The sequence below is a fragment of the Emydura macquarii genome, unplaced genomic scaffold, assembly GCF_026122565.2.
Source record: "Emydura macquarii macquarii isolate MOO-44397 ecotype Brisbane River unplaced genomic scaffold, CSIRO-AGI_Emac_v2 contig_1119, whole genome shotgun sequence".
Taxonomy (NCBI): Eukaryota; Metazoa; Chordata; order Testudines; family Chelidae; genus Emydura; species Emydura macquarii.
In genome coordinates, this window is record NW_027131256.1 from 4,467,021 (window position 1) to 4,484,602 (window position 17,582).

Genomic DNA, 17,582 nt, shown 5'->3' on the forward strand with positions numbered 1-17,582 from the left:
AAGTTAAAACTGAAGTGAGGGTTTGAAGGGGAGAGAATGTGAGAGGACCAGACATGGGCAAAAAGAAGCCTTGGATGTGAGAGAGTGAGCTGGGCCAGAGAGGGCCTCTGAGAAAGAGGGACTGGAAAGAGAGACAGAGGAGGGAACTGGGAACAAAATATTATTATCTATATTGCAGTAGGGTCTAGCCACCCCAATCAAGGATCATTGTGTTGGGTGCTGTCTGCACCCATTACAGAAAGACAGTCCCTGCCCCAAAGGTCTTACAATCACATGCAACGGTGTAATGGACTAGAGCAGAGATCATGATGATCCCCTGGCCACGATGGCTAAGAGAATGTTTCTTTTTAAATTATGTGACCATGTTCTACTCCATCCAGAAAGTTAGGGTAGTAGAAAAAAACCCCCCACTTTATTGTAATTTGAGTCATTTAATAACATTAAAACAACATTCACTCTAGAACTCTTTTTGTTTCTTTTCTCAAAACACTAGCACTTTATTTATATATACATCTCTCAAGTTCTGGAATCCTCTGCAACTAAGAACCTTTCTCCATCGGTCTCTTACAAAAATACACAGTTGCTAAAAGGTCAGAGCTCAGTGCGTCCCCCAGACAGCTGGGCAGAGCCAGATGTGCCAGAGAGCTCTGCAACAGCAAACACCTCCAGGGAGCTGACTGTATGGCACTAGCATGGGTGGCAAAGGCAAACATGGGGAGCCTGCCCCAAGAAAAACTTGAGGAAAAAGACCTCAAGGGAAAGGCAAAAACCAGCAACTGAAATATTCAACACTTTTACCAGGTAAGCTCTCTTCACAGTGAGGGTGGAAGCCATGTTTAATTGTGGCGGGAGGTATCTGAGACTGGCTCTAATAATAATACCTTGTGATTGGACCAAGGTTTCCATCTGAGAATGTCAATGTGCTGTACACACATTCATTTAGTCTCACAACAATGCTGTGAGGTAGGAAGGTATTAATTCCATTTTACGGATGAGGGAGGAGGCAGCATAGAGGAGTCAACTGATGAGCACAAAGTCTCACAGGTAGGTGACAGAGTAAGGTCTCCTTATTTCTAGTCCCCTGCTCTTACCACTACACCACACTGCCTTTTGGCTTACAAGCCATAGGACTAGTGACAAATGGAGCAGTACCTGCTCTGGCTTGCACACAGTGGTGGTTTTGGGGATCTGGATGGCAGTGGCTCCAAGACAGGCAGCTCAAGTTGTAGACAGCAAATTGCAATGGTTGAACATCAAGAAAACTCTCTAGACAGTTTTGTCCTCTAACTGCTCCTAGTTTGATTCTTCTCTTCCACACTGCACGTGCTACATGTCTCATGTTCAAGGTCACAGCCTCTACTGGAAAGGCAAGAAGAACAACCACAGACAACAAGAGGGGCTAGGGTGTTAAACAAGAACAGGACAGGAGATTTTTCCTGCCTCAGTCCAGGCAGAGCACAGGGTTCTCCAGGAAGACAGCTAGCTTGCTTGCCACCAGGTCCAGCTCGCTGGTGTTGGCATACTTGAGCAGGTTGGTGCCTCTGACAAAATAATGCTTCAGGAAGTGCTGGCTCGCGCACTTGTGCAGCTTCCGCACCATCCGCAGGAAGCCTTCCCGGAAGCAGCGCCAGTCCTTGGTGCGTGGGAACTTCTCACATGTCCAGAACAGCACCGTCTGCAAGAGGCAGATGAGGGGAGGGTTAGGGTAGGAGTGGGGTACAGGGACTGCCAAAGATTCACACAATCAGTGAAGGTAATTTTACAGTGCCTGTCCTGGAGATTGAAGTTAATGGCAACGCAAGCTTCTCCTGTCACTTTACCTCAGCCATGACATAGAGGGATCACGCTAAGTCAATCCTTGCTCTCCTCTCTAATTAGTGTGCCAGCAAGGATACCAATGTTGGTTTTTTGATGTGGACACCAGTTCACCAGGGGCTGGTGAGTGAGACCCACCAAATTCATTTCAGAGAGAGGCCATCAAACAGCCATCCATCGGGAGCAATTTTCAGTCACTACTGACTCGATGGGACTGGAACCAGTGACCACCTCCACTGATCCAATGTTTGATCTTGGGCAAATCACTTCCCCTTTCTGTGCCTGTTTCCTACCTCTGCACCTATCTTACTACAAAGGGTATTCTGGGGAAGACTGAATGAAAACTGGTCAAACACCTTGAGCTGCTCAGACAGAAGTCTCGATAGAAATGAAAAGCGTTTTAGGTTGTTGCCGAGAAAAATAGTATAATATATGACATTAGTCAATAAATAACTGCATGTGATTACGCAGTTGAAAACTGTATTGTAATGTATATGAGGACATAAGGTAGCATGGACAGCCTTAACTCTGAGACTGCCTGACTTTTGGATGTTTACCTGTAACTGTGCAACCACAATGTTCTTGTAACAATTTTTTGTATGGACAACATTTCCTACACCATGTAAGGAAAAGAGAGAGTAATATGTTGGCGGTAGTTACCTTGGGTGTTCACTGGGGGGGGCTATAGCCACTGAGCCAATTATTGTATTACCACTGTTGCTTAGACAGTCAGGCAGCAAAGACGCTGTTTGGCGGCTGCCCTCCCCTGATGACAGTATACTGCCCCGCCCTGCTCTGAACTCCTCTCTACTGATCTCACCACCCTTGCCTGCTATGCGCACCTGAAGGTGATAGGTCGTGAGGATTGGCTTATTTCCCGTACACCAAACATCCTCCTTCATCTGTCTCATGACCCGGAAGCACTTCATGCGGCAGCCCCCGTCCTCGTCAAGACCTTCTATGAGCACGCGCTCAGCTCGGGAGAAGCCCAGCTGCCAGTGGTAATTGGAGTGGGCCAGGAGGTTAAAGCCAAAAGACTGCAGAAGAAAGGGGGAGAAGTTACAGAGGGTGAGATGCAAACTTATCTTCAGAGCAGCATGGAGGGAGGATAAGGGAAGGAGCCACTGCACCTGCCTGTTACCTCTTGAGATCTGGTACCACATTATGGTTTGAGTCACAAGGGACAGCAAGTTTGGGTTTCCTAATTCCCAGTGAACATCTGTCCACATAAAACCATCTCAGTGCTTCACAAGCCGACCTCCCTCACTTCGGAGAGACCCGGCTCTGGAGCAGCAAGGGGTGCTGCAGGTAGTGCCGCCCTGGCAGGACTGTAATGGAACAGCGGGGTGCCCGGCAGGTCAGGATGAAGAGGCAACTGAGTTACATGGGAAATCCCTGGACTAGAAGAGCAGAAGGCACAATAGGTCAGGACCGAGGCGGTCAGAGCTCTGCCCGTGGTGTATGTGGTGTGAGACAGGATTCACCACGTCCAGGGCAGGACGAGACTGAAGGGCGAGTGAAGAGAGGTGTGCGTGATAGTAAGAGCAGAGCGATAAAGACTGGAACAGCCAGGGTGGTGCCGGTGAGGACTGAGTGGTGTTGGCGGGGGTGGGGAGGGAGGCGGAGTCTTGCACAATGTCTGTCTATGCTCTTCCACACGTTATCAAACCTCCACTTTCACCTGGACAGGATTCACAAACAGGAATATTAAGAAAACTAGTACACTTAAAATATCTGACTGTTAGAAACACTTATATGAAAGAAAGTAGCTCTTCTGGGCATTTAAGGAGGGGCATGACTCTTTCTAGATCTGATTTCAGGCTGGAAGATCAGTTTAGACGGATCCAGAACAGGGAGATCTGAAACCTTAAGACTGACCTCCTGCAAAGAGAATGACACCACTAACTGGAAATCCAGTACTGCCTGGCTCTCGTTCTCCTCCGGGAGCATTAGCTGCAGACTATGGAAGTCAACAGAGCTCTCACTGCATGATGGCAAATAGCATTTCATCCTCCCCATGAAGGGCGTGATTCTCCACTGTCCTGCTCCTTGTGTTATTATTTAACCTGTGCGCCAAAGAAGTGACAAGTGGGCATAAAACGCTGCCATTCCCATCTGGGGCGAACAACCCTGACAACTGTGCGCCTCAACCTTCGTGCGGCTCAAGAACCATTGAGCACGGATTTCTTCTGAGAGTTCCAGCAAATTTCCCAGTTCACCTCTTGTGAGATGTTTCCGACAATATGGTCAGACCTTTCCCGGTGTTACGGGCCCTTCCTGCACGCCCAGCTCTGTACCTTGACGCATTGCACTTTCTCCTGGGAAGGCCAGCGCTTGAAGCAACGGGGCCACTGGGCTTTCTCAGGCCAGCAGGTTGGGATTTCCACAGTAGGGACCAGCTCCACCTCTACTTGGGAGTCTGACGTCTCCACGGCAACTCGGACCACCGAGCTGACACTCTCCAAAAGGCTGACTTTACCTGTGAAGGAAGGGGAAGGGGAGGCGATAAAGAGAGGGCTGGCCTTCTGCACAGGCCAAACAATAGTCTATTTGGGGCTCTGTCCCTTGCGAGCCGTGCAGCTCACGGGCCTGCTTTAACTCTCACTTTCCAACAGTGGGACCACAGAAGGGAAAAAACAACTCACCCTCACCCAGATCCCCCTTGGGCACCAGGACAGGAGGAGGAGGAGGAGGCAGCAACTGAGTATCTAGTTTCACCCTCGACCCTTTGTCTGTGTGGAGCCAAGCAAATCATAAGACCAGCCCAAGATAAAGAGGAGCAGAATTGCTGCAGCCTAAACTTCTCCAGCAATACAGCGACACGAGAGGCAGCAAGGGAGCCCGGTGAGTCTGAGTAGAGACGGATCCCAATTGAAACCACAGATCCAAAGACTCCTAGGGCAGCGGTTCCCAACCATTTTCCCTGCATGACCCCGTTTTCAGATGTGTCGTCTCCCACTACCCCAGACAGCGTGGAAGTCGCCATTTAAAAATGGTGTCCTCCCTGCAGTGTGACCTCACACGCACCGTACGTGCAAGGTCACGCCACAAGGAGGATGCCATTTTGATTTATAAAATGGCATCGTCCTCCGGACTGCGTGATCTGACACACATACGGTGCGTGCGAGCTCACGCTGAGGGGAGGGGGCCGTTTTGTAAAATGGTGTCCCCTGCATGCTCAGGATTGCCATGACCCCATCTGCTGTTGAAGTGACTCTACTGGGGGTCACGACCCACAGTCTGGGAACTGCTGTCTTAGGGGATGTCCAGATCCAGGCCTGAACTTCGATGTTAGGCCTGTCTCGGCTCTGTTAGTTCTTAAGGCTATTATGTGGGTTAGGCATACTCTGGTCTGGCTGGCAACTTACACGGAAGCCAACTCCAGTGGACCTGTCTCAAGTGACAATGGCAAACTGAGTCTCAGCAAATCCTCCAAATCTGCTACTGCTCAGCAAAGAGGCAACAGGGAAACCAGGTAACTTTTAGCTGCCTTTGGCATGAGAAGAGTTCGTCCTAGTTGAAACAGTTAATCCCACTGTCCTATATCAGCTCATCTCCTCTCCTGTGTGTTGTGTTCCAGAGGTGTCAACACCATGTGCCCAGACCTCTCTTATGGACCCAACAGTTCGGGAGCTGTTGCTTTAAAGAATGTCAGGTTTTCACCCTACATGTTGCCTTCCACATAAGTAAAATAACGGAGGCAAGAAACCAAAACATTTGACTTTTCTGCCAAGCTATAGCATCTGCTTAGTGGGGGGATTTTTTTCCTCACTCTTTAATAGTAATAAATATTTTCTATAGGAATGAATTGCCAAATGAATTGGTTGAACTGAGTTTGATTTTAACAGGTCTCTCCAGGATCTTGCAAGACCAGAATCCAGAGTTGCATCTGGGTATCTGTGTATTTGCAATGCCAGCATGCAGTGTCATCCTGCTGAAGGGTAAAGATGTCTTTAGAAGAGAGGCAAGATAGTCAGAGGTTGGCCTTAGACAAGACACAACCTCTGTGCCTCAGTTTCCCTACCTGAAAAACAGAGATGATACTTACTCACAGCCGAGGGAGCTTTGGGTTAATTAGTTGAAGTCAGGCAAGTGCTTCAAAGATGATAATTGCTAAGTATGGTGATGATTATTAAGGTGGCATCCCATAAGCTAGCAGTTAGAGGTGACTACAGCCTGAGCTCTAAAGGAGTGTTTAAACAAAGCACAGCACATCGGTGGTCAAACGTTCCATTTCTTTTGTATGGAAGGCCGGGATGCAACCATGCATTTTGGAGCTGCCTATGAGAGGGAGCAGCACTGCTGCTGAGTGACCCCGGCTGGCATCACCTGGAAGCAGGATGGGATGGGAGCAGCATGGGCATAGGGGAGAAGCTGGGGGAGAAGTCATGAGCGTTGGGCCCTTCCCATGGGCAGTGGCGAGGAGGAGCTGGGCTGGCTGCCCCACTGCCCATTCGGTCCTTGCATCATGATGGGAGGGCGGCAGGGCCAAAATGGAGTGAGTGGTGTTGCGACGTGGTGCATGGGGGTTACAGCGCTGCTCAGGTTTGGCCCCACAACCCCTCCATCCAACCCTGAGCAGAGCTGCAAGTGCCGTGCACCAGGTTGCAATGCCACTCACTCCATTTTGGCCCTGCTGCCTCCCTGCCAGGCCCCACCATGACTGAGAGGTTGTGGGGCCAAAGCTGAAGGGACAGTAGCGTGGCCAGCACTGCTCCTACTCGCCATGGCCACGGAGCTGGCTCCTGCACCAGGCTCTCCCCCCCCACCCCCCCGCGGCCTGCCCAGCCTTGCCCCATTTCTAGCAACCCGTATCCCCTCTGCTCTGCCCACAGGACGCACTCCACAACAGCTGCGGTGAGTGCCCGCATGGGGAAGCTGGCCGGGAGAGGGCAGTGGCCTGGGCAGTACCATGAGAAAAATACCAAGAGGTGCCCCTGCTTTCCAAATCCTCGCCCCATTCACTGTCCTAACCTGCGTCTGCAACATCCCAGAGTGTCTTTCTGGTTGATCTTGGGCTAGACAGGACTTAAATACCAGCTGGTCATCATGGACATAGGTTTTAACCTCAACTGCCTTTATTTAAAGAAATCTGTAGGCAAGCAGTATCAGTGTTTGTAACCTGAACCTGGGTCTAGAGATCTAACTTGTGCATGTGGATCTAGCTCATCTTCATCATGGACCAGCATCCTCTGAACTCCAGGGTGCCGGAACTAATCTCTGTTCACAGCGAGTGACCCAACCCCTGCTATGAGTAGGGATCACAGTCCTCTGTCAGAGGACTGCCCTTGAGAGCTGACTCCCTTCATGTCTTTCCCGCTCAACTCACTGGAGAGGTTACAGAAGGTGATTGACTTCTCCATCAGCTCCCTGAAGACCTTGAGGATCTTGGCTGGAACGAGATCGCCTTCGAAGTTCACCTCTGTCTCATGCCACTGCTGCAGGCTCTTTGAGAACTGCTCCACTTCCAGCCACTGCTGCAGCTCCTCTGGGTCTCGTACTGGGGAAAGGAGCTTTGCCCCGTGCACGGTGTAATACCGCCAGTGCCGTACCTGGCGCTCCCTGTACCCTGTCAGGCCGCGCAGTGGGACTGTGATGAGGAACTGGCTTGGCGCTAAGACCTAGTAGAGTTCAGAGAGATTGAGAGAGAGGAAATGAGGGCAGAATTACAACCTGGATGGAGGGAACATGGTCACAATAGGTAGAACCATTGGGGCTTCTGAGAGAAAGGAAAAGCCATGCTGGAATGGAAGCAGCTCAGTGCAGGCAGGTCTGACGCTGAGCCTATCTGGCCAGGATGCTGTCTTAGAATAAAGCTGGAGGCTAGAATGTGTCAGCGGTGTGCTATTTAGGTTCACAAAATGAGAAAATTGTCATTAGAAGGAACCTGAAGTGACAATCATGGGCAATGTTACCAATGTGAAATCTGAACACTGCTAGTTGATAGAATCATAGCAGATTAGGGTTGGAAGGGACCTCAGGAGGTCATCTAGTCCAACCCCCTGCTCAAAACAGGACCAACCCCCACTAAACCATCCCAGCCAGGGTTTTGTCAGGCCAGGCCTTAAAAACTTCTAAGGATGGAGACTCCATCACCTCCCTAGGTAACCCATTCCAGTGCTTCACCACTCTCCTAGTGACAAACTTTTTCCTAATATCCAACCTAGACCTCCCACCCTGCAACTTGAGACCATTGCTCCTTGTTCTGTCATCTACTACCATTGAGAACAGCCTAGCTCCATCCTCCCTGGAACCCCCCTTCAGGTAGTTGAAGGCGACTATGAAATCCCCCCTCACTCTTCTCTTCTGTAGACTAAACAAGACTGATTTTTTTTAACCACTCCCTCCACCTTCCCCTCCTCACCCCTCATTAGTTCCATAATCTTCTAAGGCTAGATCTGCAATTGCACAGGATGTAGCTACACAGAGAGAGAGAGAGAGAGAGAGAGAGCACACTTTGAGATGCTAGGATGGAAGGCAAGATAAGTCTAGGTTATTATGTTAGTATTATTTCTAGAGATGGGCCTAGAGATTGTTAGTAATAATAATAACGTCAATGCTCATTTCTCTAGCCTCTTTCACTCAAGAATCCCCAGGCCCTTAAAGACATGAGTAAAGTAAGCTTTTACAGCCTGCTTTGTGGTAGGGAAATATTGTCCCCCATTTGACAGATGGGGAAACAGAGACAGAGAAAAGTGAAGTGACTTTCCCAAGGCCACACAGTGAGCCAGTGACAGAGCCAAGAAGAGAATCCAGTTGTCCGGTCACATACATCACACGGAATTGTTTCTGCTCCTTGACTGGGTGACAGAAACTTTTAAAACTTTAAGTGTAATAAACAAGTTGATAAACAGCAATAGCCACAAGTCTTGCTTGCATATCAAAATGGTCTTCGTCTGAAGAACAGCCATTCGCCAATAAAAACCCTTTTGACTAGTGAAGTAGCAGGGATATGAACATAATCAAGCCAATTAGCTATTCAGAATTTGAACAAACATTTCTTAACACTTTTTGGAGTGTTTAGCCATCTCTGCTCTCTCGGTCCAAACAATGTGGCTAAAACCTCCAGATTTTTGCCAGTCTGAACTCTGAAGCTTTTCAGCTTTGCTTATCACTAATCATAACTCACCCTGACATTAGGAGGGGGAAACCAACTAGAAAAACAGAATCTAAACTGACAACAATTGCTGGAAGGTGATTACCCCAAGGTAAACAAAACACTATGCCATTCTTCAGTAATGGTCCAAAGCACTGTAGTAACACTATTGGTAGCTCCACTGATTTTAGGGTATTACTGCTGAACAGGGTAGGATTTTTTTAAAACAAGGACTGCCAGCAGGATGCATAGAAATGGCAAATCCAGTTAATCGTTGAGATAAGGGCAGGAGGAGGAAAAAAGGACACTCACCACAGGAACTTTCAGAACAAATGGACCCCACAAGAAATATTTTTGTTTCTTGGTGCTGAGAAATAAGCAAAGCCAATCTAGGATGTACATATCCATAAGAACAGAATACAGCAGCTTTCATGGGATCCCTGGCTTATTTTACAGTGCATCTCCTTGATCACATCTGCACGGGAAAAATCATGCAGGACAGAATCAATTCTTTCCCAACCTTTTTTCCATTCCATGACCTCTGTTTTTACCTGCTCACCCTAGTTGTAATGTAATGGTTCTGATGCACTTGGGAACCACAGATGCTCCCCCCTGGTGAATTATCGGTGATCCACAGGCTAAATGACACTGGTTCAGTGATCAGAGTCAAGGACAAAGATCCCAGGTCCTAATGTGAACTCAACCACTGCTTAAGCTTAATCAGACAGATTCACTCATCTCTTTAAATTACACTTAAAGTGTCGCACGGCCTCTCATGATGAAAGAGTTTCCTGCGATGTGTTTCAAAGCGATATTTTAAAATCTCACCCCTTTAAGCTGTCCTGGCTTGTGAGAGACTGTGTGTGTGCATGGCCTCTGGGCAAGCATGCTTTGAGCCACGTGATCACTCCTGCCTTGAAAAGTGGGCTTAAAATAACAGCGGGGCCTCACTGAATGACACATCGTTGAATCGGTGCCGGGTAAAGCCCTACATGAATCTGACTTTTCAGAAGGCTGGAGATGGGGTGAGCAAGCCCCAGTGTATTGAGCAACCGCATTGCCATCCCCAAGTTTTCAAAAATCATGTGTGTCAAGCCATAAGAGATACTGAGATTTAACAAAGCAGTAATGATCTGGGGGCTCTTTATATTTGCCTTGTGGTTTCTGAGCCTGGGTGTGCACTCAAGTCGTACTTCCAGGGTTTTCTCTGCAACCGTGGAACCACAAGACTGTATGCTGGGATCTGTAGTCTGTGGGCCATTCCTCTGTATTAAAAACAGTTTGTGCCATGTTATGCAAATGAGGTGTAAGCCCAACCCTTGGCTTCCTGGCAAAATGCAAAGCATTCCTCAGGTGGGTACGGCAGGATAGCAAGAAGGAAGCAGTAGGTTAGAAACAAGAGGCCCATGCTCTGAGCTCCCTTGCAAGGAGGCTGGGATGGTCACAATGGGGACTGGCTTTGCGGGTGAGAATGAAACAGGCACAGCAGCTATTTGGAGGAGTCGGTGGGAGGTATTTGTACCTGGACAGATGGGTAGAATGGGCATTTCCCCCGAAGCAGAGCGGACCACTTGGCCAGTAAAGCTGGCTGATCCTGAGAGAAGCAGAGAGGAAAATCAGAAGTATACAGAACACAGAGAGAAAGCAGGTGCCCGACAGTTAGTTCATGTGGCATTTTGGAGTTTCCTCCAAGCTTAATAATAAAGAAAAGGGTGCCCAGCTATTGTCCCCGGAGATAAAACAATCCAGTATTTATCAGTGCTGGTGGGAGGTGCTGTGCTGACAACTCTAGAGATGGAGCTAAGCTGCCCGGCTCTGACTCTGGATAGAGCGGATTAGAAATTCTTCAGCAAAATGATTTTCTGTCAAAAAATGCCAATTGGTTGAGACCAAAACTTTTTTGTGAAAGGGAAAAGGTCAGTTCTGACAATTCCTCCTTTTGATCAATTTTTAAAAAAGCTTTGAAATTGTCGAAACATCCCATTTTGATATTTTCAAAATGAAAATGTTCATTTTTTTGGATCCTGGTGACTTTTCATTCTAAAGTTTAAGTTAATGTATACTAAAAAGAGTTTTTAAAATAAAAAGGTCAAAGTCAAAACAAATCTTACAAATTATCAAAACAAAAAATGTTTAAATTGACCTAAACTGAAATTTTTTTAAGACTTTTGGTTTGTCAACATTTTCAAAATGTTGACTTTTTGTCCTGATTCAGGATGGGAAATCTCAAAAAATCTACCCAGGACGGGAAAATCATTTCCTGTCCAGCTCTATTTCTTGAAGAACATAGTCAGGAATGCTTAAAGGACAGCATGGATGTCTGGATCTTCCCAACAATTGGGATCCCAAGTTAAATGAATTCTATTCCCAAAAGCAACACCCCAAAAGTTATATGGCAAGGAACATAAGAACGACCATAAAGGGTCAAACCCATGGTCCATCTAGTCCAATATCCTGTCTTCCGACAGTGGCCAATGCCAGGTGCTTCAGAGGGAATGAACAGAAGGCAATCATCAAGTGATCCAACCCATCATTCACTCCCAGCATCAAACAGACTGGTACATGCTCTGACATTTTTTCAGCCACATTACTCTCACATAGGCAGTCAGAGCAATAACTTTATGGACTCTGTTTTGGAAGCAGGAGGAAGCTGGTGCCCTGAGCTCTCTTACAACTCCATTTCTACCCAATATAGCTAACAGACAGACACTGCCCCCCCCCCCCCCCCAACGCACACACCACAACTTGACTAACATTCAGATTTTTAACATTGGATGTAGTTAAATATGGATAATACACTGGCCACTTTATAGATAGCTAAGTTGTCAGGGTCTCAGTTGGGCAGAGATTGTTCAGATCATATTTACCTATAGTAATTTCTGATTATGCCCCCAAAAATATTATCTTGCTTTTTTTGCAGGCCTCAGCGGCCATTCTATCGTGGACTGTGATCTTGTCATATCTCAGACTAAGCAGAATTGGTCTAGGTCAATATTGGGGACCATTTAAGTGATGCACCAAGTGGTGTTTGTGGTTCAGGATGTGGCATTCTTCTCTGTGAATCGATACCGTTGTCCTGGGCTACTGTATGCTGGAGATGCCATATTTCAAAAAAAGACCAGAAACTGACTAAGACTGCGTGCCCCAGAGAATAGCCAAATTCCAACTCAGGTAATAATGTTCTGCCTCCCCAAACACTCAATGAAGCTTCAATCACAGACACTATTTTTTTCCACTGTCTGCCCCAAACTATTGCAAAGGTTGCTCTGGGCTTTTACTCAGTTGCTGTGTTCCATCCAAGAAGTGGCTGCATTTCAGTAAGGGGTCTATCATGCATACCTATAGTACATAATACTCTTGAGATGAAAGAGTCTGTTCAAATTTAAGTTGTTATTATTGTTCTTTCATTATTAAATGAACTCAAGAGCTACACGAAATAACCAGTCTTCACACTGGCAGAGTTGAGAGTGGATATTATTACTTTGGTGGGTATCTGACAGTCTAATCCAGGGGGAAGTTTCACTTTTCCCACCAGCAAACTCACATCCTTGTGATGCAAATGGAGAAATTACAGTCTATGAGCAAAATCTCTGAAACCTGCCCTGGTGACAGAAGTCCTTTGGTTACCTACACTACATGTGGCAACAGTAGCAAGGCAACCTACCCAACTTCCCAATCTTGTCTTGCCCTGCCAGATCCTCCTCTAGTATTAACAAGGGAGTTTATTCTCCATAGTCCCTTCAGACCTGGGCTTTCTGCTGTGACTGCCAGTAAAGATGACAATGCGCCAACTATGGTGTTTGTTTTTTGTGATATGCCCACCTCTGAACAGGGGTGAACCACCAACTCATTGCATGCAGGTCACTAGACGGTACACTAACCCTTTCTCCCTTACCCTAAAATTCTCGTTGTGAACACCAGAGTTGGAGATGGCCTGAAATCGCGTGTCCTTGTAGCTGATTTCCGTGGTCAGCTGTTGGATGATCTTCTGCACCTCCTCCACTGTCTTAGACACCAGGTAGTGTCGCCGTTCCACCTGTAGACACCAAGCAAATCACTTTACATCATGGCTGACCGCAAACAAGCTCTGTCTCCAGCCAAGAGATCACCTGAACTTGGGGCATCTTGAAATGTGCGTGTGCCCCTGTGCACACATGCGTATGCATACAGAACTTTGGGCAATAAAGATTTAGAGTTCTCTTCTTGATAACTGCCAGCTTACTCCATCTAGTGATAATGGAGCTCTGACTGGCGGCTCTAAAGCAGATGAGGCTCAGGATGTCCTAGAGCATGGAAGGGAAGGTAGAGAATTCAGTAGCTTGGAAGCTGCTACACCTGGGTAACAGCCAGGTACACTCTCATTCTTTGGCCCACTTTGGTTTTGGCTCAAGACTACCCAGCAGTATCGGCCAAAATATTTATCATCACATGTTTCAGTGGAACGGAGGAAGGGGAGGATGACCTGAGATGCAGGATGGGCAAACCAGATAAATAAGAACCAATCTGAACCTTCCTACACCAGCACAAGTGCAAAGCTCATACAGGAATGATACAAGATACAGGCAAGAGTCAATTATTCAGGGTTTAATAGAAGGAGCATGCAAGGATCATGCCTAGTGAAGAATACTGGCATATTGCACACCTGATCCTCAATGTGGGACGCCAGCTTATTCAAACCAAACCTTTCTGTGGCTAGCTCATTGCTACTGCTAAGTATGCCTAATTACCCCTCCATCCAGGGATCGCTATGCAAGATGATGGGTGAGGACAGTTCACTGCACTTCCCTTCATCCTGATGCCTGATTTTATATACTGAGAATAGAGTCACGAGGCAGAAACCCAGCAGAAACACAACAGCCAGCATTAGCTGAACTAACTGGGAGAAAATTAAACCAGCCAGAACCGCAGCCAAAATCCCAGATTTGAAATCATAACACTTCGAACTAACAGCACTGAGGCTCAGTGAGGGGAAGTGATATGGGCTACGTCTACACAACAGCTGATGTGGGCAGAACTTATGTCGCTCAGAGGTGTGAATAAGCCACCCCCTGCCCTGAGCGACATAAGTTACATCGACATAAGCGCCGGTGTGGACAGGGCTAAGTCGGCGAGAGGGCTTCTCTCACTGACAGAGCTTCCGCTGCTGGCAGAGGTGGTTTTATCACGGCGATGGGAGAGCTCTCTTCCATCAGCACAGAGCGTCTTCACCAGACACGCTGCATTGGTGCAGCTGCGCTGCTGCAGACTGTACGTGTAGACATGGCCTGGCCTTAGGTCATGCAGTAAGTCACCGATAGAGGCAAGAATAAAAGCCAGGTCTACTCCCAGTCACCTACTCTGACCTCTACAGCTTCTGTATTAGGAGTTGCCGCTAGTCAGGGGCCTGCACAAGGGGGAACAAGCAGGGGCATGCCCCCTCCCCCCCCCAGGAGAACTCCCCCGGCCCCAGGACTGCAGTGGTGGGGTCGGGGGGGAGGAACAAGCTAGCTCCAGCTGGGGCTAGGGTGGGGAGGAAAGGGAGAGAGATCTCCTCCTAGGACAGAGATGGGAGGGGGGGAGAGTGAGCTCCTCCCGTGGCGTTACATTTCTGGGCACGCCTTTGGCACTGATTCACTCTTCATTAGAGCACTATGTGACTGAAAACTCGCCCGTGCCATGGTGGTTATTACCACATCTAGGAACAGATGAACCTCAGGCACCAGAATCTCTTAGGTCTGCAGAGACAGGATGGATGTCTTGGGAGAACAGGCTTTCCCACGAGAATCTCAGACGTTTGCCACTTCCAGTCACAGCTATAAACACTGCATCGGACAGGTTCTTTTGCAGTATATTGGTGTTTCCCTTTCCAGCTCCTTGCTTCGGGAGCATCAAAGCAAATGTTAAAAGCTGAACAACAATGTATTAACATTTTGAATATCAAAAATGGGTTTGGTTTGGGATCTGGGACCAAGTTTGGGTTGGTCTTATTCTTATTAAGTTCTTATTGTCCCTCCATCTCTGTCCAACACATATTTGGATTTTCGCTTTGCTGCAGGCGTGGGTTAAAGCAGGATCTTTAGGATCGAGGAACCACAGCCAGAAGGTGGATCTGATGGTGCAACAAACGCTGATTCTGAAAAGCGGGCAGTAGCTTCCAAGCATGGCTGATGGCTGGCTGCTCTGCTGCCTCGCTTAGGAGGAAGATCAATGACCGAGGAGTGGAGAGAAGAACCCGTACACGTAATAGACAGCTGTATAAAACCGTTTCAGTTAACATGCATAAATTATTACACTCTTACATCTGTGCAGGTTTACTAGATGATTATAAGTTTTAACAAACAGGCTGTGAAACGTGATGATTTATTACATAAGAATAAAGATTAATAAACGGAATCTTTTCTTTCTCATTTAGGAGGTCGCTGGAAAGGACAGTCTCTCTGAGAGATGGGAAGCACCTAGTGGAACCTAAAATTCTGGTGGCTATGGGCCCCATTTAAACGCCACCTCTGTTGCTCTGTTGCAGACGAGGCAGCATGCTACCACAAATCTCTCCATGCACAACTGTACCCTCCGGCTCCCCTGTCACCCTGCAACAGAAATCTTTACATTGAGAAGCACTAATTGGCAGAGTTGGCTGGAAATTTTCTGATGGAACTTTTTTTCCATTGGCAAATACCAGTTTGTCAAAAGTGAAACATTTTGCAGACGTGTGTTGATTTCAACGACATTTTGCTTAGAAAAAATGAACAGAGAGTCCGGATAGGATCAAAATATTTCCAGCTTTTTGAAACAAAAGCCTCTATTTTCTGTTTCAAATGACTTGTTGTTGCATTTTGGTAATAATAGAATAGAATAGTTGAAATTGGAACAAACTGTCTTGATCGACCTGAAACGAGTGTTTTTTCAGAAAGTTTGTTGTGTAGGCAATTTCATTTTTATTTATTTTTTTTTTTTTGGTTTAGTTCCATTTCAGAACAGAAAAAAAAATTCAAAATTGCAGAAGGTCCCATGAAATGAAAGCCTGGTTCCTGCCCACCTTTACTAACGAGGCTGATTCTAATTCACTTTCCTGGAACTAGAGCTGGGTCAACGTTAAAAAGGTTAGATGGTTTAGTTTAGATAAGCGTCCAAGGTTCAGGAGAAGGATTAGCTCAGTTCTAGTTTTATCCACCTCTCCCTAATTATTGAACACATGCATTATCTTCCCAAGAGGCAAACCTTGCTGCTATAATTTTTGGCCCTGCTTCTATCAAATCTGGGCCTTTGGATGGATAAAGATAGACCCTAGAATCAATCCTAGGTCTAAACACAAACAACTCCAGCTGTAACCACACCTGAAATTCCAAGTTTGGGGAATAGAGCCCAAAACACAAATTGGTTCTGAAGAGGGACAGGATGATCCTGTAGGGAAAAGCTAAGAGGCCCTTTGCTACGGTTCAGAAATGAAAGCATGGGAAATGTCACTAGAAATTTTATTATCATAATACTTGAATCCATTTTGTCCCAAGACTCAAGAGGCAGGCAAGCATCCAACCCTTGAACTTTTCAAGATCATCCCTACTTCTGGAGACAAAGAAGAGACATATACACAAACTCTTACCTTATTCTGGATGTAAAATTCCACATCTTCTTCTGTGAATGATTTCATAGTAGGATGTTCTTCCTTGTGCCTCAAAATTGAATCTTATTCTTTTACTTGGGTCTGAGTGTTTCAGAACCACTTCCAATTTTTGACTTGCAGCCCTCCTTGCCTTGCACATCCAAGACACCTAATTCTTCTGTGGATGGAAAAAAGAGGGGAGACAAGCTGGGATATTTGCTTTTTTTTTCTGTTCTGTGTTACAATGTGTTTCAATTTACTAGGAAAAATCATGTCCAATTATTTTTTTCAAGCTCTGTTTTTATTATTAATTATTATTATTTTAAAATGGTGATTCTAACATCTCTACATATATAAAAAATCCCAAACCCTGCTTCGCCTTTGGTCCGAATTTGAAGCACCTTTCAGACACTGTCGAGGACTCAGAGCTCTCTTGCCTAGCATTATTTTCTGATTGCCACAAACACTTCCCTGTTTTCTAAATCTTAACTAGATCATTTATAAACCCTTTCAAAACACAGAGATACACTCCCTGGTCGAGGTCAAACCACCCACTTTCCTTCTGTTTCTGCACTGCTATTTTTACATTCAGATCACTCATTTGGGTTGCAGTCCACGGCCTCTGCTCCTTATATTTCTTTTCTCTCTCCTGCTGTATTGACAGTAAACGTCCCAACGCCTGTCCCCAGCCTGCAGTTTGCTTTGCCTTCTTTACAGTAAACAGATATAAAGCTGCCTCTTGTTAGCTGCCAGCTTACCCAGATAACAAAGCCAACACTGTCGTTGGAAAGGAAAGCCATTGATTGGTCCTATTGATCCGATAAGAGTTGGTGGCTTTTTAAAAAAGGGTACGTCATCCCAGGAGACAGTGACAGGGTCCTATTGAGACACACGTCTATGCTGCAAACTGTCCCTGATTAGGAAAGATGGGCCCACTGTTTAGCAAAATAGTTATTTGGCCCAGATCCACAAAGGTATTAAACACCTTTGAGGATCTGGGCCTTTTCCACTCTGTTCTCCAAGCCCTCTTTTATGTGTTATTATTTGTACAGTGCCTAACACAATGGCACTCCAATCCTGACGCTACCACAA

At 46.6% G+C, this 17,582-nt stretch overlaps 1 protein-coding gene across 6 annotated transcripts; it reads right to left on the bottom strand.

Annotated features, from left to right (window-relative positions):
• Positions 1 to 33: 33 nt before the first annotated feature.
• MAB21L3 (mab-21 like 3) lies at positions 34 to 17,206 on the bottom strand. Of its 6 annotated transcripts, none has more exons than XM_067546019.1 (8): positions 17,077 to 17,206; positions 16,491 to 16,668; positions 12,807 to 12,947; positions 10,434 to 10,505; positions 7,145 to 7,436; positions 4,113 to 4,294; positions 2,658 to 2,852; positions 34 to 1,675 (listed from the first exon to the last, which is right to left on the bottom strand). In XM_067546019.1, exons 2-8 carry the CDS (start codon positions 16,536 to 16,538, stop codon positions 1,442 to 1,444), a joined length of 1,164 nt encoding a protein of 387 aa, XP_067402120.1. In that variant the 5' UTR covers positions 16,539 to 16,668; positions 17,077 to 17,206; the 3' UTR covers positions 34 to 1,441. The 6 variants fall into 6 exon arrangements, with proteins under 6 accessions (XP_067402120.1, XP_067402121.1, XP_067402119.1 ...); XM_067546020.1 differs by having other exon boundaries at positions 17,046 to 17,189; XM_067546018.1 differs by having other exon boundaries at positions 16,860 to 17,189.
• Positions 17,207 to 17,582: the final 376 nt, after the last annotated feature.